General features: G+C 41.8%; 3 protein-coding genes and 1 long non-coding RNA gene across 7 annotated transcripts; 1 reads left to right on the top strand and 3 right to left on the bottom strand.

Moving 5' to 3' along the window:
• Positions 1-2,087: 2,087 nt before the first annotated feature.
• Positions 2,088-3,538, bottom strand: LOC137587272 (uncharacterized). Its single transcript, XR_011033908.1, has 2 exons — positions 3,399-3,538; positions 2,088-3,264 (listed from the first exon to the last, which is right to left on the bottom strand). It is a non-coding gene; the product is annotated as an uncharacterized lncRNA (long non-coding RNA).
• Positions 3,539-7,426: 3,888 nt separating this feature from the next.
• LOC137587002 (uncharacterized) lies at positions 7,427-8,524 on the top strand. The gene is made up of 2 exons (XM_068303227.1): positions 7,427-7,706; positions 7,774-8,524. Exons 1-2 carry the CDS (start codon positions 7,646-7,648, stop codon positions 8,307-8,309), a joined length of 597 nt encoding a protein of 198 aa, XP_068159328.1. The 5' UTR covers positions 7,427-7,645; the 3' UTR covers positions 8,310-8,524.
• Positions 8,525-8,827: 303 nt separating this feature from the next.
• LOC137587282 (GATA zinc finger domain-containing protein 10-like) lies at positions 8,828-11,492 on the bottom strand. Its single transcript, XM_068303610.1, has 2 exons — positions 11,248-11,492; positions 8,828-11,119 (listed from the first exon to the last, which is right to left on the bottom strand). The coding sequence occupies exons 1-2, from the start codon at positions 11,321-11,323 to the stop codon at positions 9,123-9,125; spliced, it is 2,073 nt and encodes a 690-aa protein (XP_068159711.1). The 5' UTR covers positions 11,324-11,492; the 3' UTR covers positions 8,828-9,122.
• A 4,843-nt stretch (positions 11,493-16,335) lies between these two features.
• On the bottom strand, positions 16,336-19,501 carry Cyp6v1 (Cytochrome P450 6v1). 4 transcript variants are annotated; one of them, XM_068303138.1, is made up of 4 exons: positions 19,183-19,501; positions 18,040-18,597; positions 16,915-17,751; positions 16,336-16,849 (listed from the first exon to the last, which is right to left on the bottom strand). In XM_068303138.1, exons 2-4 carry the CDS (start codon positions 18,505-18,507, stop codon positions 16,565-16,567), a joined length of 1,590 nt encoding a protein of 529 aa, XP_068159239.1. In that variant the 5' UTR covers positions 18,508-18,597; positions 19,183-19,501; the 3' UTR covers positions 16,336-16,564. The 4 variants fall into 4 exon arrangements, with proteins under 4 accessions (XP_068159239.1, XP_068159240.1, XP_068159238.1 ...); XM_068303139.1 differs by having other exon boundaries at positions 18,040-18,594; XM_068303137.1 differs by lacking the exon at positions 19,183-19,501 and having other exon boundaries at positions 18,040-19,044.
• Positions 19,502-21,551: the final 2,050 nt, after the last annotated feature.

Here is a 21,551-nt window from a genome sequence, read left to right as displayed (position 1 = left end):
TGAAGGCCTTAAGCAAAACGATAACTTGTACTTCAAGTTGGATTGTGGGTCGAAACAAATAAAGGATAAGGTAGGTAAGGTGAACCGCAGAAAGTGCAAAAGGATCTAAGACGAGTAATCGAAAGATTGTTAATAATTCCAACTTATATAAAAAACTTGATCGATAACAATTCTCAGGACAAGACTCTGCATCATACTTATATGTATTATGGGATGGGTGGGTGAGTGTGTACCTGAGATCATTCGCTTGTTCGTTCTTCTCGCCCGTCTAATTTCGTTTTAATCCTTTCCTTAACCATGCACCACCAAAACGAAACACGAACAATTTTCATGCCCACTAATCCGGCCGAGTTTTACGGGTGCGGCGGGCGGCTTTAGTTTCAATGCCGAAAGCGGAGCGAGAAACAATGGCATCATCTATAAAATGACAATTGCAAACAACAATGACGACAATCGCGGCAAGGACAAACAGTAGTAGTGCAGCAATGCGCGGCATTTTGTTTGCCTGAGGTTCAGTTTAGCTCGGTTCGGTTCGGCAGCAGCCCTTTCACTCCTTTTATCCCAGTCACTGCGGTGCAGTGCACTCCTTTTTGTCGGCCCTCTATTTATAATTAGTTGCAGGCAATTAAGGCAGCTCCCGCGGTTGCTCACAAGGACAGCGGCACGCACGTCTTTTGGTCCTTCAGTCCTGCCCAGCTCAAACGTTCTGCCGTCCTATCTTGCTCTCGTTGTGGGCGTCAACGCCCTTTTTGCGCCTGCGCATCCGTGTGCATTTGCAATTTGTTTATTTTGAAAACAAGCGACACCCCTTTCACTTCGATCGTCTTAATCTGATCTAGTTGCATCTCTCTCTGGCCCATCTAAATAGGATTCAGGCCCTTAATCCTTTGACTTTTCGCCTGTGACTTCGCGAAAATTTTTACTCCATGTTCTGTGTCCGTGTGTGTGTGTGTGTGTTTGTGACTTTCCGGAAAGTGTGGCTTACTTTGGTTCCGCTCACCAAAGTTGGTAATTAACATTTGCGCCTAAGCCCAGTTACCTTGGGCATAAGGAAGATCAGGCCCAGAATCCAGTTCCAACTTCAGGTCCAGGTCCAAAGACCACCGCCTGTGTGCTTATGTGGGCGTTGGCAAAATCTTTCCCTTGAAACCCAGGGGCGAAATAGCTGAGTGGGCGCGACTAGGGCGAAAGGGTTTAGTTTTAATTAGCTGACTTTGGACGCGCCTTGATCCTCGATTTCACTCTTCCAACCCAAATGATGCAAATCACAACACAACACACACACGCACACACACACACAAGAACATTGTTCAACCAACTTAATTTGTTAGTAAATATTAAAATGAAGCGGGAAACAAAAAGTTGTCATCCGCCCGCCTAGTTCAGGACATTAAAGACATATTCTACTTTAATTGTGTTAAATTTTCAACCACTGTGCATCACTCTCCACCCACTCACACCCACACACACACCTTACTTCACACAGAAATCGTGAGTGTTGTTACAAATTGAAATTAATTATGCGGGGCGTTAAGTAAGAAAACTTGAAACTTTGTTAAATTATGCAAGACAGAAGGCTCAAGGACTTCTGCCTAGTTACATAGATCCTGCCTTGCAAAGGGATGCTTAGTGTGAAATTTTTGGCAATTTTTCCGGATTCTGGTGTAAAAGGCTTGGGCGACAAATTCTCATCATTAATGCAAGACCCAAAAAAAAAAAAAAAACAATAAAAGGAAATTAAATGTCTCGCCACGTTGAAAGTTTTGTGCTGGCGCAAGGATTCCAAGGACCAAGGCGCAACCACATTAAGAACCTAAATCGCTCATAAAACGCCCTCTGTTTTTTTTTTTTTTTGGTCAATAATCAATTTTGAGCTAAACCGTTTCACTCGGCGTTTAATAACGCCAATTTATTTGCCCATATCCAGGACTTTAGGTTGGATGGAATGGAAGAAAAAAGGGTTGAACGTCATGTGAATCCAGGGATTTAGCTTCGGGTTACACGTGTCCCCTGCCAGCCAAAATGCCAGCAATTTATCTGTTTGATTTTTAGATATACCCATACAAACAAAGCCAACTCTATATATGTATGTATATATTCTGATATATATCAGAACTAAACTGATTTATTTATTGTTTCATATGATTTCATGTCAATTTCATGGGAACGACTAGCGCCGGCGACGAGATCTAGCGCTTAGATCACGCTTGAAATTCTGTATGATATTAATTCTTGGCAAGCGGGGCAAATCGGCCCCAGATGATGAGGCGGGAGCAGGAGTCTCCACTGCATACAGATTGACATCAGTCGGGGCACTTGGAGTAGCCTCGGAATCGGGTCTAACTGAAGTCGTCGGATTGGATTTCTCCTTGAGTGGAGTTGAGTCTGTTCTCTTTGCATCGTTGGGCTTATCATTCTTGGTTGACTTGGGTTTCGTTGATTTCTCATTGCCAGTATTTGGTTTTGAATTCTTGTTCTTCTTCTTTGAGTTCGAGTTCGAGGACGACGACGACGACTTCGAATTGCCGGACTTCGGTTTGCCTTTCGGTTTGCCTTTCGGTTTGCCTTTCGGTTTGTTAGCCGGTGCTGAATAGGGCAGAATGTCATCTATTTGTATTTTGCGTCTTTTTTGCGCTGGAGCTAGGGCCATTTCCAGGGCCGAGGCTGTGGCTGCTGATAATCTTGAACGATTTTCGGCTTCCAGGGCTGCAGAACGAGAAATTGGTGGTGCTGCTGGTGGGGGTGGGTGTGGTGCTCTGGGTGCTCTGGGTGCCGGTGGTGGTGAATTTACTTTGCCCTTATTCGTACTCTTGAATTTGGGTCTCTTTGGGGAAGTTGGATTCTTACTGAATACTTTTTTTCAATTTATCTACTGCTGGCCCGCTGTTATCGTCGCTCTCCGAAGACGAGTCCGAACCCGATGGTAGGCCCATTAGCGAGGCTTTATGTAAACCAAACTCATCATCATCGTCCACTGGGGGTTCATATCCCTCCGGGAATATTTTAAGCAAGCCACTGGGATCTATTCCGTCATCGGATCCAGCTGTATCCACTGAGGTGAGCTCAGGTTGTGCCCCAATTTGGCAATGTCGCCACGGTGGCAAGTTCATATTATTCTCCGTAAATGGCACCAATATGGGCATACTATTCACAGCAGGAATCCTCCGATTTATAGTAATCTTGACATTAGATATAGGAACCGGCTTCTTCTTCCTTCCTCTTTGGGACATGACTAAATCTTGCAACTCGGGTTTCTTATGGTCACTGTAATCGGCAAAAAGCTTGGCATTCATTAGCAAATCTCGGGTCTTGGCTAAACGATGAGTCGGCAAAATTTATTGGCAAATAATTCACTCGCACAATAAAGAAAAAGGAAAGAAAAATATCGTCTCACTTACTATAACAAAAGTCTAGCAAAAGGCAGTAAACTTCGTCATGCACTGGCATGCCACGCGATTCCTCTAGAATTATAGTTTTAATAAATTCAAAATCTTTTTCACTATCGACACTTGTGCTCAGTACGTGTAACTGCCCTTTCAATCCTTCGGGCATAATGAAAAATTAGAAAAGGAAAGAAAGAAAAGTTCTGACAATCCGCAGAGAAAAAAAGGGTTGCTAGGTCACTATAAAAAGCACGAGCTGAGTTTTCTATTTAATTGAAATGATGGAATCGAAACGATAAATTTTAAAATATTTGTTAATAAGATCTTTTTTAATGGCCAACAAGGATAAAAAACGAATGAAAGGAAATCAGGAATGAATTCTTTTTTAAGAAATATGAAGTTAGCCAAGTTTTCAACACATAAACTTAACATCCATCGCAAAAAATTACTATTAAAGTCTTGAAATTTTTAGTCTTTAATGGCGTCTTTAGGGATCTAAAGTGGATCTGCCTGACTTGGCTACCAAATTATCCCTAAATTCGTTGAATTTTTCTTCAATTGATCTGGCCCATTGAGACGTTCATTAGTGCTCAAATCTGTCAACTGACTTAATAATGATAATAAAGAATCGATAAACATATATACATACATGGTTGGAATATTGCCATTTGGCTATTTTAATTGTTCTCTCTACTTATTTGTGGGTATATTTTCTATGTGTGTGTGTGTGTGTGTTTGGTATGTTGTCATGACATCATTATTATTTGCAAGTCCTTTTCACCAAATGCCACCCAAATAGAATACATAGTTCAGTTGGTTAAAAAGGAACTCTTAGTTTAGAACAATATCCACCCAGGTGGCAGCCCTTCAGTCAAACCAGAAAAGAACAAAAACAAAAACCAAAAAATGGAAAATCATTTCTTTTGACTTGATGCCTGGAAGGACCCACGCAGATTGCCGCCTGATGACAACAATTAGTGCAGAATTTTGCTTTTGCTTTATGAGTAATTGAGAGGAGAGTAAAGTAGACCAAAGAAGACCCAAAGAGGCAGAGCAAGTGCAAGTTGAGAACATAATCAGCAATGGCCACGTGGGGTGCAGTGCATCCGCTGCGGGTTACTCACTGGCTGACTGGCTGACTGACTTATTTACCCCCGACAGGCGGTGAAGCGTGAAGACTCACTCAGTCAGTCAGTCAATGAAAACGCATTTTTGCTTACTCTATTGCAGACACTTCAGTTATGAATAAGGTAAATATTTTGGTAGAAACAAACGCAACAGGATATCAATTGAACAAAATCGACGAATCGGCCAGAGGAGAGGAGAGGAGAGAAGAGCGAGTCCCAACAAAATATGCCCATGTGTGAGTGTTGCGAGAGCCAACTCCGTTTGACATTTGAATAACTCAATTTGACACAAAAAGTCAATGGATGAGAGGCATCCCAGCAGCCAGCAGCCAGCAGCCGGCCACCCCGGAAGCCATTTGGAGTGCTAGAGAAAACAAAACACAAAACCTGACGAGGAAGAGAAATCAATGCGAATATTTCTTCATCAAGCAGGCAGTCAGTCAGTCAGTCGGGACAGAAGGCAGCTGCCTGCATTTTTGCACTACGTCTCAAATTGCGTAAGCCATAAAATTGTTGTTGTTGTTGTTGTTTTTTTTTTCAGTTTCTCTCTCTTTTTTTCTAGGTTCTTGTCAACCTTTCCACGAAGCAAACCAAACCATGTCACACCAAAAACCAAATGAAACTACTCACAAACCATTCGGGCACGCATCCTTCGCGTGTCGCGGTCGGTCTAAAAAACTAGCCAAAAAAAACTACTAAACTAAAAAAGAAAGGTAACAAACCCACCCACGCGTCATAAAAACCAAAAACCAAACAAAAAACAGGCACATTGCATTAAAAAATATCTAAAAAATGACGCAAATTCGCAGAAGATTACGCAAAATGCAATCGGGCAAATCGTAAATCATTTCGCATCGTAAACCCAACAAAAAACCAAAAATATTAAAATGCCATGGTTATGGTTAGCCTTGAAGTGCAGTTTTTTAGGTTTTTAGATTTTTAGGTTTTTAGGTTTGCATTTTTTGTAAGAAAAGTTTTTACAATCTCACCTCGCACCAGTTGACGTAACCGAGAGGGACAATCGTAAAAAAAAAACAACAAAAAAATTACAAAAAACTGACATGGAAAAAAAAACAACATAAGATTTTCAACTTCAAATATGTACATATGCGACCAATAAAAAAGTAAAACAAAAATATATTTTCTTGCTCATTTTGGTTACTTGGAAAACGCTTAAAGTCCTTAGAACTCTTAATATCACCTGCTGAAACAAAGAAAATTACCAAAAATTCTACAAATGATATATACATAGATGTATATTAGGTCAGTCTAAATCGGAAACTCATGTTTGCACTTAACTTGAAAGAAGTTCATTGTAAGTTAGATATCTAAGCCATTTTTGAAATGGCCCAAACCCTAGTAAAACAATTCGAGTGTCTCATATCAAAATGATAGATAATCCTGCTACATATGTACGCTTACTAAGGCAGGGCCAAAGACGAGCAATTCTGGAAAACTTTCGGAGAGAAACACAGTCTCTTCGAAGAGTATTAACTTTACTTAAATTAATTTGAATTCGAATAAACAGTCCTCTTATTTGCCATTGCACCTTTATTCCGTTAGGTGCTATCCACCAGTTTCACAGGATAATAGTTGAATAGATTATTTCCAACAATATTTACTGTTTGGATGAGACTTCAACAGGGGAGTTGAATGGTTTGTTTGGGCCTGGTTCCTTTTGATGCCCTTTTGCCTTTTGGTCATTAAGGAGCGTTAATTATTAGATTGAGTCCTTTTTTCTTTGCCGTCAAACGGGAATTCCTTGTAAATGGCATGACATAGCAAAAAGAAAAACGAGAGAAAAGTTGTGAAACAGCAGAGAGAGGGGGAGGGAGAGCAAGGCTCCGTGTGGTCTGCCACTCTTAGCCGGAATGGTTAATTATGCATTTTTTGACTTATCATTGTCGTCTTGTCATAATTAGCACTGGGCGAAAGAGATGGCACGAGGACCAAGGAATAAGGCTGAAAAGGAAGTGGAAGTGTTTGGGCTGTTGTAATTTATAACGGTTCTGCAATTCTCCACTTCTACTCTGTCCCTCTGTAGCTCTTCTCTATCTCTGTCCGTGTGTGTGTGTGCTGACACACAATGACAGCAACTGCAAAAGATTCAATTTACGAGAACAGAAGAGTCGAGTCGAGTGAACAGAAGTTGGCACTGAAATTAAAACGAAAATTTTTCGCCATCCACCCTGTCATTAGATGCCCGATCCATTGATGCCGATTCAATTGTTTGCCAAAATAGTAGGAAACAAAAAAAAAAACAAAACTGAAAATGAAAAGGGTCCTGGACCGGGAATTTCCCCTTGTAGATTGTTCGATTGTTCACACACACACACACACACACTCTTGGGGGGTGGGGGGAGGGGATATAAATGTTGTGATTTCTTAATTTTTGTTTGCATTTTTCTCAAATTTAGTAGGCTGTTGAGGTAATTACACTAATTATATGGCTCCGACTTGGACGATCTCTCACTCTTGCACTCACGCTGCCTCTGTCCCCCCCTCCACTGGTCTGCGTCTCTGGGTTAAGGGTTGCTGCTGCCACTCACATATTCCAATCGAATAGAACTTCAAGTTCCTAACAAGGTCAGATGGCGCGCATTTTCTGGATTATTTGACATGTCAAGAAGCGACAGTAGCTCGAGGTAGATCGCACATTGTTTGTGCCTTTCTGTATGTGTGTGTGCCTGATTTAGCGGGTGTGATGATATATGTATATGTATATAGATATCCTTGACATTGATGCCAGTGATTTGGATCAAGATTATGTCGATTATCATCATAGAAAAAACGAAAGGGAGTTAAACAGAAAAATAGAGCAATATAGACAGAGAGAGAGATAGATATATTGGTTCCGATAGCATATTTCCGATACTTATATTTTCTTTGTCAACAAAGTAGTCGCTCACAAAATTGCCATAATTTTTCATTCATTTGAATGCGACAACTTCATACTTTCTCATTCCATTTTAGGCTTTCAGCCGTGCGAGACATAGAACAAAAAAAATTTCAGTTCATTTTTTTTACTTTCTTGATAACCAGTGAGTTAAATAACTGCTAAAAGTAAACCAAACCAATTAAGCAGCTCCTCACGAAATTTCAAGTTCACAAACGGATCTTCTCCTGATTATCATCATGCAGCGCCATTGGGAGTTGCAAAAGAATATTTTGCATCTTACACAACAAATGCAGAAGAGTAAGTCGCAGGATTTGGTATCCTGAAATTCGTATCTTTCATTTTACTTTTGTTTTATACTTGGCAGAGCAAATCTGTGGCTTTGCAAGACCATCAATATCATTTACATCAATCAACGGTTCCAAGAAACAGCAGCAGCAGTCAAGGAAGGATCATGTGGCAAATGGCACCAACAACGGCAATGGCATAATGCCCAAAAAGCTGGAGAATGGGGCACGTATACCAACCGCTGTTAGCTATTTGATCGGCATGAAACAGAGCTCCCAGATGCCACGCAACGAGTGGCAAATGGCTAACATCAAGTATGGCAAATCGATGAGTACTTTGGAGCAGTCGGCCCGTCAGTTGTATAAGAAAGCCAAACTAAAGTCAACGGTTTGCAGGATGCAAGCCAGAAATCAACCAACCCATCAACCATCAGCAACGGTATCTGCCACAAATTTGTTTGGAGGCAAAATAAAATGCTTTGCCGCCTCCACATCTCTGGCCCAGTTGGATGATAATAAGGCCCGAGCCTCTGCTATTTCCATGCGTCTTTCTAAACTATTTTTGGTCGAGACAGATGATGAAGAGTCTTCTCTAAATCGAGACCGCGAACCCTAAATGGAAATATCATATGACAAGTTTTTCTTCACTTTCTCACCTCAGACCACCCCGCACCGGAGCAGCGACCCACCAGCAGCCTTCACTTCTTTTAATGAACTTACTGTTTTCTTTTGTACATCTCAATCATTGGTAGATGACTTGTTTTTTTTTTACAAAAAAAAAAACCAGAACAAATTTTCTGTAACGAAATAAATGATACATATGTTAACATATTTTCATGTCACATAGCAAGCGTTTAAGGGGGGAAAGAGGGGCCATACAGACCGTTCAACTAGCTAAGATAAGTAGAAATGTCTACAACGAAAATCATGAACTTTGGCATTCTTAGATTTGCCTTTCCGTTTCGCCCCACTCACTTGGGATTCTTAATTTATTCTAGCCGAGATTTAGTCGATAACTGAAGAGTCATTCTCATAAGTTGTTAGACCGCAAACTAAATAGTAACATTTTTTTGATTAGGTCTATCTATTCTTCCCCCAATGGTCCCATTTTATAGATAAATTAAAGGCTTTCAATCTATTTTAACTATTTATTTTATTTATTTGACATTAACGAAAAGCGTTGTTAATGTACTAAAACGTTCATCAAATCATAGCCTCTATTTAGGAGAGAGGAGCCGCCGTAAGGTAACCAAACATTAATCACCAAAGGTTAAATCAAAAAGTGTGAAATGCTAATCCAAAAAAATCCATAAAAATTTGTGATCATCCAAAATCAGTTGTGCAGTTTACGTCCATTTTATCATCGGGTTAATAGGTTCAAGTCAGGTAGGTAGGTAGGTCGCTCCAGTAGTGTCCACAAAGCCAGTGCCTAAAAGTATCTCTTGCTGCTAGCTCTGTACTTCGACTGAGAAGGATGCGGACCTTGCATTAGCTTTTGTTCGGCGCAAAGACGAGAGATGGGAGAATCCTTGAATGCCCCTAGGTGGAATTGCAATTTATTTACCTCGGCAGCACGGGCACGATGGTAGGCTGCTGCTGCACTCTCACTATGAGAGCTTTGATGCCTACGTTTGTTCCGTTGGCTCTGAGCTTGCACATCAGCATTATCAGAGTGGGCGTTCGTGGGAGTGTATTTCGGGTAATGAAATTCTGGCCTGGTGTCGGTTGAGTGCCGCCTGCGGAGCTCGCACTTCTGGGGCCTATAGCATGATAGGGCTTCGAATTGATATTTGCCCAAGTCGGAAGGCAACATTCTACGCGATGGAGAGCCTCTCCCATTATATTTAATGGGCGGGGGATCAAATAGTTCATCAAGTTTTATGTTCTGCTGGCCCATCAAATTCAGCAGCTTTACTTGGATATTTTCACCTCGTCCTTGGTTGTTGAAAGCAAACTGTTCTGTATTGCTAGGACGACGTGTGTTCCTTTCAGTGCAGTCCACTTGCTCTTTGCCATGTAACTTGGTTTCAGATTTTTGTTTTAATTGTCTTCCAGCCTTCGCCTGGGTCTTTTGGGGATACACGTAACGATCATCTTTCTCTGTTTTCAACTGATCCCGTTGGCGTTGCTGCTGACGCTGCTGACGATCCTGGTGTTGGTAGTGCTGGTGTTGGTGTTGATGAAGTTGGTTGTGTTTGTGTTGATTAAGTTGGTTGTGTTTGTGTTTGTGTTGGTGTTGGTGATGATTCTGGAGATTCTTGCGATGCTTATGGTGTTGGTGCTGGTGTGGATGATGGTGTGGATGATGGTGTTGGTGTTGGTGTGGATGATGGTGTGGATGATGGTGTGGATGATGGTGTGGATGATGGTGTGGATGATGGTGTGGATGATGGTGTTGGTGTTGGTGTGGATGATGATGTTGCTGGTCGTGGTGCCGATGGGACCGTCTGGGCTGTTGTTGTGGCTGCTGCTGATTGGAACTCTGCTCCTTGCTACCCTGCTCCTTGCGGCCCTGCTCCTTGCGACTCTGCTCTATGCGACCCTGCTCCTTGCGAATCTGCTCCTTGCGAATCTGCTCCTTGCGAATCTGCTCCATGCGACCCTGCTCCATGCGACTCTGCTCCATGCGACTCTGCTCCTTGCGACTCTGCTCCATGCGACCCTGCTCCATGCGACTCTGCTCCTTGCGGCCCTGCTCCTTGCGACCCTGCTCCATGCGACCCTGCTCCTTGCGAATCTGCTCCTTGCGAATCTGCTCCTTGCGAATCTGCTCCATGCGACTCTGCTCCATGCGAGTCTGCTCCATGCGACTCTGCTCCATGCGAGTCTGCTCCATGCGAGTCCGCTCCTTGCGAGTCTGCTCCATGCGAGTCCGCTCCTTGGTACTCTCCTGCTTGGGATTATTTTGCTGCGGCTGACGTTCATAATGCCATCGATAGCCATGCTTCGCCTCTTGAAGCTCCTTCAGTTCTTGCTCCCTCTTTTGGTTTGCATCACACTCTCTATTATGTTGGATGACTTTCATCAGATTTTTCATGTTCGTGCTGTCAACCTTATTAGTACTGGTGGGCACATCATCATCTTCATTATCTTCATCTTCATCATCATGATGATGATGATGATGATGATTACGAACGCTCTCATATTCTAGGAAGGGCACAACACCGCCCTTTGACTTCTTTAGTACGTTGATTCCAATGCCATTGTACTTTGGGAATACAGTCGACTGGCCAAATCTTTCGGAATAATTTGATAGGGAAGCCCTCTGGATTAATTGTGGCAGGTGAACTTGCGATATTTGTTTCATAATTTCGAATTGGGGCTTCGTTATATATTGATAACGTAGATTATTCGGACCAGGATATGGGTACACTGGAGGAAACTTGAACTGCGTGACATAATTCTTGCACAAAATGTTGTCCGTATCTGCAAAATAAAGTTTGAGAACAGGATCAGCAAACTGCATTCCTTGCCCCCCATATAGTTTTGGAACCCCACGGCCATAAATATTGCTTACTAGTCCACATCCTTGAGGATGTCCCCATTTCACTTACTTGTCTTTAGCGCCGCCAATTGACGCATCATAAAGGTAGTTTTTTTATTCATATAGGTTACACTTCTTTTCAACATTTTTGGATTTTAAATATTTGATCACAAAAAATTAAGTAAAAAATTTTATGTACAAAAAAAAACTGTGAATTTTTTACCAATATTCGAAAGAGAAATTACTTTTTAAATTTTTTATTTTTTTGTTTTGTTTTTTGATCTGAATTACACTAAATTTTTAATCTGACTCGTACGGCTGTTGATTTGAACTGATGAAACTAGGGTTTGCGTTCCAGGTACTTGACCAAAATCGAGCCGTCCAGGCCGACTAGATTGAAAAATCCAAATTTGTGTCGAAATCAGAGCCAACTTTGATACGAGAATATTTCGATAATTTTAATTCCCTTTTCGCCCTTAGATGCGGCGAATTGGAGGGCAGATTGACACTTGTGCTCAAATGAGGCGAAACAATGTTACGGGCTTAGCAGAGGCAACTTCATCATCATCATCGTACATATGTAAATGGACAACCATGAAAATCATGGAAAATCGCTGCATATAAAATGAAAATGAAAATGAAAATGGTAATGGAAATGAAGACTCCTGACTGACATATTTTATGCATTTGCCTGGCCTGGCGCTACTTCACTTCAAAGCCATCAGCACAAAGAACACAAAAAGGAAAAGGAAAATAAGAAAAAGAAAGCGCACAGAGAGAGAGAGAGAGAGAGAAGAAAAACGAATATAAAAAAGCCGAACAAATAAATAAATAAATAATTTCGACTGCATAATTTATGCATTTAATGTAAACAGACAATTTGGTTCGCACAAAGTCATCAAGCTCCTGGAACTTGAAGTTCATCATGATGAGGATGACACTGAGGTCGGCAGGGAAGAAGGCAGCAACTTGCCCACTACAAAGGCAAAGCAAGAGCTTACCTAAAGTAACAGGCGAGGGTCACTCCATGAGTTGTCAAATGAGGCCGTGTTTATCATAGATGATGTATGTATAAAGAATATCTAAAATACATTCGTTTCGACAGATGTTTCTACAAACTGAAATATATATCCATTTATCTTTTTAAGCCATTCCATAAGCCGATTCGTGCAGTTTTTTGGAATCATCTTTTAACATTGGTATGGACATTTTTGAAAGCTTTGGTGCCACCTCTCGCAGGCAGCGAATGTAGAGGAAAGTAAATGGAAAACATGATTTTTAGTTGTACAAAGAACTTACTAGATTGAGGGTTGGACTCAGGCTCAATAGAGGCCAAAAAGGAGGACCACTTGATGAGCAAATCACGGCTCATGGATCATTGACATAGCAAATTGGAACTTCCTTTGGGAGTCCTCATTTGACGATGACGATGATGATGGTGATGGTGAGTGGTGATGTAACTCCCCGAACGCACACTAAGGACACGCATACACACACACAGGGCACAGACTGGAGGCAGGTAACCGATTCCTTACAACGTAACACGAAACACACACAAATTGAAACGGAACAAAACTGACGAGAAAAGAGAGACGAGCAGGAAGTGCAATGCATATTAATGCCACTGATTGTGCCGCACAGATAACTAAGATGCGATAAAAACCTAGATACAGATACTGAGAGATGTAAGCAAAGTCGGCTACTTGAATTACATTTACATGGACCTCCCCCGCACACCCAACAACCAAGAGAGAGAGAGAGAGAGAGAGAAACAAAAACCGTCCTAAGTACATTAACAGAAGATGCGAATCAAACGAGATCTTTGTTGCAGTTTTACTTATTATGTCAGAGGCTCGGATGGATGCATCGATATATATGTATATATGTTTAGATGAATGGATGGATCCATTGATGCTTCTACAGTCTGTTTACCTTACCTTATGTACATATATATAGATATCTGAGATGGAGGACGAGCAGCAAGAGAGAATGTATATAGATGAACAGCCAAAGATACGCATAATGTGCGAAATTGTCTCATCGTTCCTCAGTCTGTCTGTCTCTGTGTCAGTCGTAAAAACTTCCAGAGCAGAGATCAAAGTGTGTGGCGGCGCCCACATGAAAAGCGAAAATGGCAAAGGCAAAACTTAACAAAAAAAAAAATGGTAATTAATTTTACTTTGTTGCAAATTAAAAGCATGTAACCAATTGATTTTCTTCTCGAATTTGGGAGCAAATAATTCAAAATTTTTCAGGTTTATCAAGTCTTACTTCGAAATGCTTGGGAATACTTAAAGGACGCTTTTTGCGTTGCAAAGTATGCAACGAAATTGTCTGCTAATCTTTTCATATTTTTCTTAACCACATTAATTATTATAATTGCTTTAGATTTCTATATAAGACATATGAAATTCTGCTTAATCATCTAAAATATAAACAATTCCTCTAAAACACTTAATTTTCATTAATTTCAAGTGTCTCACAACACCCAAATTTTAATAGCTTTGTATGGATATTAATCCCAGGTAAGAATTACTTCATTACGTCAAGTAGGCCAGGAATAATCTTTCTTACTATCCCAAAAATTACCAGTCATAATCAATTTATTTAAAGTTTACAAAATATTTAGCGTCAGTTACATTTTTATGATATCCTTGTGAGTCCGTTCACATACGAAATATTTCTTGGAACAACTGCTAACAAAAAATTACTATAGGCCATGGTTCATTAGCCAAAAAATGACGTCTTCTTTCTGTTTTGCCTGCTTTGTTTTGTCTACGCGAACGAGCATTAACATTCATAATCTTTTATGGCAATTGAAATATTTCGTTTGACAACCTTAATTAGTTTGTAACGTGGAATGGGATGTTACGGGATGGGATACCAACTGGCTACTTCCGCTTAACCATTTCACATGTGCATTGTGGATGGTGGATGGATGATTGAACTTGGTGCAACAGCAATTTGGGCTCATTAAAATGAATGCGCGCCGCGTGAAGCTGAAGGAAGAAACGTTTATGTGTCCAAGCTGTGGATGGGAAGGAGACCCAAGAGGAGATGCAGATGGAGTTGGTAAAGAAGTAGTTGTAGTTGCTGTTGTAGTAGTAGTAGTAATAGTAGGTAGTAGTAGGAGTAGGAGTGTCATTGCATCGTCGTCGCCGGCGTCGACAACATGTGGGAAATGAGCAATAAAAACACAAACTAAAAAAACCCAAAAAAAAGGGGCCCAGGAAATCGACGACGAACGAAGACAATAGAATTGCGGCGGTCGGTTTGGTTCGTTTCGGGCCTATACTTAGTAATTGTTGGCGTTGGTCATGGTGAACCGTAACAACAGCAACTGACGGACACAACGTTGCAGATGGAGTTAAAGGCACAGCCGGGGGAGAAGGAGGAGGGGGAGTTAAAATGAAGAACAAGTGCAACCTACAACACGTGCGTCGCGTGGGAGCATTCACATGCAAACCGGCCCATGACAGTGAGCGTAATTTGCTATGGTACAAGGCGATCATATGATCGCAACATCGACAACCAATAAGTTGGCTACAAAGTCGGTATTAATGATATAAAATGTTGCTTTGATTTCGTTATTCTAGTTAAGGCTTGAAAAAGTCAAACGAATGTTGAGTGTCAAAATGATTGGAACTCTTTGTAGTTATACTTTATTGATATAGTGTATGTGATTCTTGGCCTGACCAGGGTCTAATTAGGTGCCCTAATGCCATGTGGACGACGACAGCAGCTGCTCTTCTCTCTCTCTCACCTCTCTCTGTCTTTTACCGCTCATCCTTTTATTTAATTTTCTGGTGTTTGCGTAGGTTTATGTAAATTAGCCCCAGGGCCAGCAAGTGATTCCTAGAAGGTTAACCAGCCCAACTCTTTCGTTCTTTCCATTCACATGAATAAGACAAATTTTTATGTTGTGTGTGCCCATATACGCACACACACACCCACACACATACACACTCACGCACGCACGCACACAAATTTGTTTCCATTTACATATAGCACATAGGCAACGGTTTTTCCTTTTTATGACATTGCGCACCCCGTTGTAAACCCTTTTTGGGAGGCGGCGGCGGCATAAGGTCCTAGCTCGATCCTGCAGACCACCGTGATGGCCGTTGGCCACTAGCCGCTAGCCACTGGCCACTGTTGATTTTTCGCGGTCTAATAAAACAGAGAAACAGTAAATAGAGAAAATAATAAAAGGAAAAAGTAAAAACTAACGAAAGATCCCGAGAAAGAGTTGGACTGCATTTGTGTGAGTTTCCCTTTCCTAGGAAATCACGACCAAGAAAACAGCAGCAGCACCAACAACAACAACAAAATCAGCGGCCTTCTTTGTGTCTTGGGTGTGAGCATTTGCATAACCCGCCTGTCGACGCCGAAAATTCATCTCAAAAGTGGCCAGATTTCAAAAGGCAGACCTGCTAATCCTTTGGTTTTGATTATGTGCATTTTTTTTTTTGGCTAGAAATCCAATAACTGATACCATTTGCTTTCAATAGTTAAGAAAGAGAGAGAGAGGAGCAATTTGTAATATGTCTTAAAGGACGAGCCACAAAGAGAGATCCTTTAAATGCTCGACGGCATAAGGCGTTCATCGAATCCGTTTGAAAGGATGTAGATTCTGTTTTCTTTATCACAAAAACTTTTAATGAGTTGCATAGAAAGCTGATTGGTTCTTTTAAGATTGACCTTGCCCCACTTTATATGGCTAATTCTGTCTACTATTTGAGCCTTAATTCTTAGTATATTGCTTAATTATAATAAGTAAACATTAAAAAACAACAAACTAACAATAGAAACCCACATAAAACGTAAGCAATTTCTAATGATTGTTTTGTTTTTTACAGGTTTACCAAGTTGGCATCACTGACTAACAACTAGTTAGTCTTGACTAGTGTGCTAAACTTTGATATTTGCTTATAACTAATGAATGGGTGAGTGACGGACCCATTAACAGCCATGCGGATGGATGACGTAGATTTGGTAGTATGTTTGATATTGCACGCGATCAGGCCACTGGGCAAAGGCCTTGCCTTTAGACTGATAAGAGCTATCAACAATTGTTTTCAATTTTCTGTTTTTTGGGTCGCTAAATAATACGATAAACATACAAGTTAAGTATTCAAAAAAAAAAAAAAGAAATATATATAGTACATCACTTGCATTTCATATGTTTAAAAAGAACATAGCAAAATTTATTATTTTCCTTTCGTTTTCTTTTTTCATTGTGTGTGTGAGTGTGGGTGTGGGTGTGAGTGTGTGTTGATAGCGTGCCAAAAGTATTTACAATTAATGTATGTATGCTGAATCCAGATGATGTATATAACAAAGATGATTTGATTTGATTTGGATATGTTTGTATGTATATGTATATGCTATAGATCGTAACAGTCAACAATTTTGAGGTAAATGCTATGCTCGCTGGCAAGTAAAGCGAACTTTGGATCGAAGCTGATTTGCTCCACTGTCTGATCGCACAATTCGACTTGATGCTGTCGTAGAAAGTATATAAGGCCCAATTTGATCTGCAATTGTCCGATCTGCATTCCAATACAATTATGCGGCCCCGCACCATATGGCAGATATGACATTGGCACTTGATGGGACTTGTTCAATGCACTGAAACGTTCTGGATCAAAACGCTCCGGATCGGGCCAATACTGAAAGGAAATGAAATGAGTGGAAAGAACTGATGGCGCGATGGAGTGGAAGGAACTCAACTCACCTTGGGATCGTGATGTATGGCCAAATTGGATATGTATATGGGCATACCTCGCCTGGCATAACATTCGGCATGCGGACGTAGAGAGTAAAATCGTTTCTTGCTTGTCGGTGTGCATTCTCGCTCTAGCAACGGGACAATGGGATACTTTCTCAATGTCTCCTCGACAACCATGCGCAGATACTCCATGCTGGCAATACGTTCGTAGCTCAAGGATTCGCTGCCATCGTCGCTTTGGCGCCGAAATGCTTCGCGTATCTCGCGGCGCAGACGGGCCTGCATCAAGGGTTGTTTGGCCAACTCATATAGGGCGAAGGACATACTGGACGAGCATGTCTCAATGCCAGCCACCTCAAAGCTGGCCGCTTGGGCGGCTAGAAAATCCTGATGATGGGTGAAATGCGATTTATCCTGCTGCAGATCAGCCTCCTTCTTCAATGTTAAAAGCATTTCAATGAGATCATTGCGCAAAATGCCGCCACGTTCACGCTCCTCGATGACCAACTGGATCACACGGCGCAGGAACTCCGAATGCGATTCGGTGAACAGTTTCGAGCGCAACAGCGGCACCAATTTGGGCAAATAGAATATCACAAAAAAGTCTATAATTCGTCGCATATTGGGACGAAAGATGTCCTGGCAATGTGAACCGATTTCCGACTGTGTATTCCGCAGACTGTACGATCTCAGGCCGAAGGCAATGCTGGCTATCATATCAGTGTTGTAAAGATCACAGATATCCTTGATGCTAACAATGGCTCCATTACGATCAGAGGTTGAGTCTCCACGGCGTAAGCTGCGCATTAAACGTTTTAAATACCATTCCAGATCGCATCCAATCTACAGAAGAGACCCAGAAAGAGAGAGAGTGGGAGTATTTGTAAATGAGAGTAAATTGCACTTTGAGATCAAAAGAGAATTGTAGATAAGAATGCCAAAGCACACCCACATGGGCCACAAGTGTTGGCTCGTTTCTCATATTGTGTTGACTAGTGTCAATATTTTTTTTGTTTATGCATGTTTTCGAGTGCGCGTGTGTGTGTGTGCGGGGGGCTTGACTTTTGCGCTTCTCTAAACGATTGTCTGACAGACAGACTCACTCACTCACCCACTGACTGACTCACTCACCTCCTCCATTAGCGAAAACATTTGCTTGATCTTGGCCTCCGTGAATGCGGGCGAGAGTCTGGTGCGTATCTCACGCCATTCCGCCTGTTTGGCGAAAAACAAATTCAGTGCACCCATTTTATCGTGCCTCAAATCGCACTTGGCAAATCGATTCGAGAAGCTAACAAAGTCCTCAATTAAGACGGTTCGCACCAATTCCAAATCGCGTATTAACAATGCCGGCTGATGAAACAGATATATCCCAATAACTGGCTCTCTTTCGAATCGCCGATCGAAGTAGAAGCGACGAAGCTGCAGGGCGAACGACTCCTCCAATTTGAGCACCTTCTTCAGATTACCCAGCAGCGGAATGGGCTGAACGAATTTCACCCGGCGACGTTGCCAATAAACGTAGGTGCGACGCGACCAAATGAACACAGCCGTCAATATGGTGACGATACCCAGCAATATGTTGGTGGAGTAAGCCATGTCTGTGTGCGTGTGTGGGTGTGTGTGATGAGACTTCGCGGTTATATATGTGTGTGTGTGTATATTAGAGCCACATCAGAATAAAATCTACTTAAATTATATCACAATTAGAGGGATTAATTAAAATGTTTTTTGTTTGTTGTTTTAAAATTTGTTGTGTGTGTGTGTTTTTTTTTGTTTTCTTTTATAGTTTTGTGCGGCAACGCACATCCAAAACAAAACGCGAAACAGATGATGATGACGACGAGAAAAGAAGGGAAAAGGAGAGAGACGGAGATAGAGAGTGAGAGAGAGAGAGGCGAGCGTGGTAATAGTAGCAGTAACAGCAGCAGCAGCAGCAGAACCGTATGAAAAACGCACGCCAACTGGCTTCAACCACAGAGCTCCACAACAGACCAAAGCAATGTACCCACCGACGACGACGTCGACGTCGAAGTCGACTGCTGCTGTTTGCGTTGGCGAGAACGTTGGCAAAGCTCTCTGCCGGTGATTATCAACAAAAAACTAAGTACAAAAACAAAAACTCATATAAACCACATACAGACAAACACACACTCACACACACACACATGCATATGATATATAAATTTATGAAAAACTTAAAAGTTATCAAGGCGAGATGTTAATACTCTACCGATGAAAATGTCATACTGTCAGACAAATGTGAATACATACTCTGTCAAATTGTTGAAACAGAAAGAAGTGGCAACTTTCGATGACAAAGGAATGGAGAGACTTTTCTTTTGGTTAGGGTATAGGAAACTTTTTGCAGGGCTGCAGCACAAAAGCAGAACCAACGATATTGACAGGCCGCAGCAACCGCAGGTTTTGCAGTACCGTTCCGGCCGCTCCACCTCCCCCGCAAGACGCGACGCGCCGATGCTTCGTCTGTATTCTCGACGCCTTCGTCATTGTGATTAACCGCAAAAGTGTTTTGCGGGGTCCATTTTGGGGGCAGCGACGCAACGTCAGCGCTAAAAGATCTGCCAAGACCCGGTCTCGGACAGAAAACGGCGCAAGAAGCAAACAAAGAAAGAGCAAAAGAGACAAGCAAAGAATTGAAAAATCATTGACGGCACAGTGGGACACAAACGAAAAGACAAGAGCTGCAAGTGATCCCAAAGAGAGTTCTGATGAAGATTGAAAATAATCTCTTTGAATCCATCCAAAAAGAACAAAATTCGTAATCTATAGAGTGTCCACTTGTCGTACACGTAATGCTTATATTAAAGTCATCTCTTGTCAAGTTATTTTTTTCAATGCTTTGCCCCACTGTGGCCCCCATCGAAGGGGCACACAAAGTAGACCGCAAAATAAATGTGATTATTAAAAGCGAAGCACCGATAGGCGACAAAAAGCGGCGAAGAATGCCGCACGCTCCACGTGACAAATATACGAAGCTTGTGACGAAAACAGAAGAGAGTCTAAGACCCGCGAGAGAGAGAGAGAGAGCGAGTGAGAGAGCAGTTCGTTCTATAAATAAACGTGCCCCCGTATGCTTTTATTTCGTTTCTTGCTTATCATCGACCAGGGCCGACAATTGTTACCTACCTACCTACTGGGGGCCACCAGTTGACTAGGGCTGCACACTCATTCACTTGCAAGTTGCGCGCCAAATAGTATTGAATTGAAATCTTCAAGTGAAATGTCTGTCTGTCTCTCCGACTGTGTGTGTGTGTCCGTAACTCAATTGTTGCAACAAATTGCTGTAGACAGACTAAGAGACACATTGTTGTTGGCAACCTTTTGTCAAGTGCAGGAAATCGGAAACTCCGTTTACAATAAATTGACAGAAATTAGCACTTTTCTTTGTGTGTGTGTGTGTGTGTGTGTGTGGGGGGAGCAAAACTTTCGTGTTTCTTCCACCCACACATGGCCCAGAGTATCTTAGCTTTGGCATAGACCTCATATGTACATACATAGGTCAAAGGAATTGCAAAATTGAAGAAACGTCATAAATCTACTATCAAATTTAGCAACCTTCTTAAGTCTTCTCCATAGTTATTCAAACAAGAGAAACAGAGAAAGAGAGAGAGGGTATTTGCTAGTCAGATTAGGGCCAAAAGACTTTTCTTTATCTTGCATCTCCAACTCCGGCTTGAGAGTTTTGTAAAAAGATGGACTGACTACAGTTACAGTTACAAATGTGCAACATTTCCGGGACCCTGAGACACCAAAAACTGTTGGCCACATTGATGGCACACACACACACACACACACAGACACTTACATACCGATTGGAATTGTTGAATGATGAGGTGGTGGGTGGGTGGAGGGTTGGAGTCAGAGAGACTTGCTTTGATTAAATTTCACGCACGACCGCATAGCAAGGGTTGCTTGAATTGGATTGGGATTGGGATGGGTTTGAGTTTGGGCTTGGGTTCGGGTTGTTGGGTTTTAGTTTTGGTCTGGGATTCCAAAGACACACGTTGACATGCGACGATTTGCATTTGTCTTGCGCAAGTGTTTGGTTTTGGGATTTGGATTGCTTAGTGCGAATGTGACTGTGTGTGTGTGTGTGTGTGCGTGTGTGTGAGGGCGAGATTGGTGATGTGTCAATAATCGGCGTTGCTTATGCATACAATGACTCTGTAAATATGCACATACAATACGTACGCGCGGCACTTGTCGTTGCGTTTCCTACCCCCCTGTCAAATCCTCATCATCCACATCTCTCTATCTCTCTGATGAAGGCATCAAAATCAGCTCAGTGCAAATCAAAGCCGTCTCAATAAACAAATAAACAAACAAACACAACAATTGCACATTTCATGCCGCGTAGAAGGGACAACAAAGAGACAAGAGATTGTGGGGAACACGAAGGGGGAACAAGTCACGGCGGTGCAGTAGGAGGAGAAGGCTTACCATCTCGGGGATTTACTGTTGCTATTTAGTTTTCGGCTGCGACCGACGACTTTGTTTTGATTCCATTTATGCTGTTGACATTGGAAATCTTTTAATTATTGTCACGCATCTCCCTCGGATGGATAGATGGAGCATATGGTTTTCATCCCACTCCCGGCAACGCATGTTGACAATTTGGT

Source organism: Drosophila tropicalis, unplaced genomic scaffold (assembly GCF_018151085.1).
Source record: "Drosophila tropicalis isolate 14030-0801.00 unplaced genomic scaffold, ASM1815108v1 contig_158, whole genome shotgun sequence".
Taxonomy (NCBI): Eukaryota; Metazoa; Arthropoda; class Insecta; order Diptera; family Drosophilidae; genus Drosophila; species Drosophila tropicalis.
Note: the sequence above shows the minus strand (reverse complement) of the source record. Positions and strands in the feature narration are given on the sequence as shown.

Excerpts from the sequence above, each read along its gene's own strand:
- LOC137587002 (XM_068303227.1), top strand. The coding sequence starts at position 7,646 with ATGCAGCGCCATTGGGAGTTGCAAAAGAATATTTTGCATCTTACACAA. Across the intron at positions 7,707-7,773 it reads TACACAACAAATGCAGAAGA|AGCAAATCTGTGGCTTTGCA; the intron begins GTAAGTCGCAGG and ends TATACTTGGCAG.
- LOC137587282 (XM_068303610.1), bottom strand. The coding sequence starts at position 11,323 with ATGTTGAAAAGAAGTGTAACCTATATGAATAAAAAAACTACCTTTATG. Across the intron at positions 11,120-11,247 it reads ATTGGCGGCGCTAAAGACAA|ATACGGACAACATTTTGTGC; the intron begins GTAAGTGAAATG and ends TTTATTTTGCAG.
- Cyp6v1 (XM_068303138.1), bottom strand. The coding sequence starts at position 18,507 with ATGGCTTACTCCACCAACATATTGCTGGGTATCGTCACCATATTGACG. Across the intron at positions 17,752-18,039 it reads TGTTTTCGCTAATGGAGGAG|ATTGGATGCGATCTGGAATG; the intron begins GTGAGTGAGTCA and ends TCTCTTCTGTAG. Across the intron at positions 16,850-16,914 it reads CCATACATCACGATCCCAAG|TATTGGCCCGATCCGGAGCG; the intron begins GTGAGTTGAGTT and ends ATTTCCTTTCAG.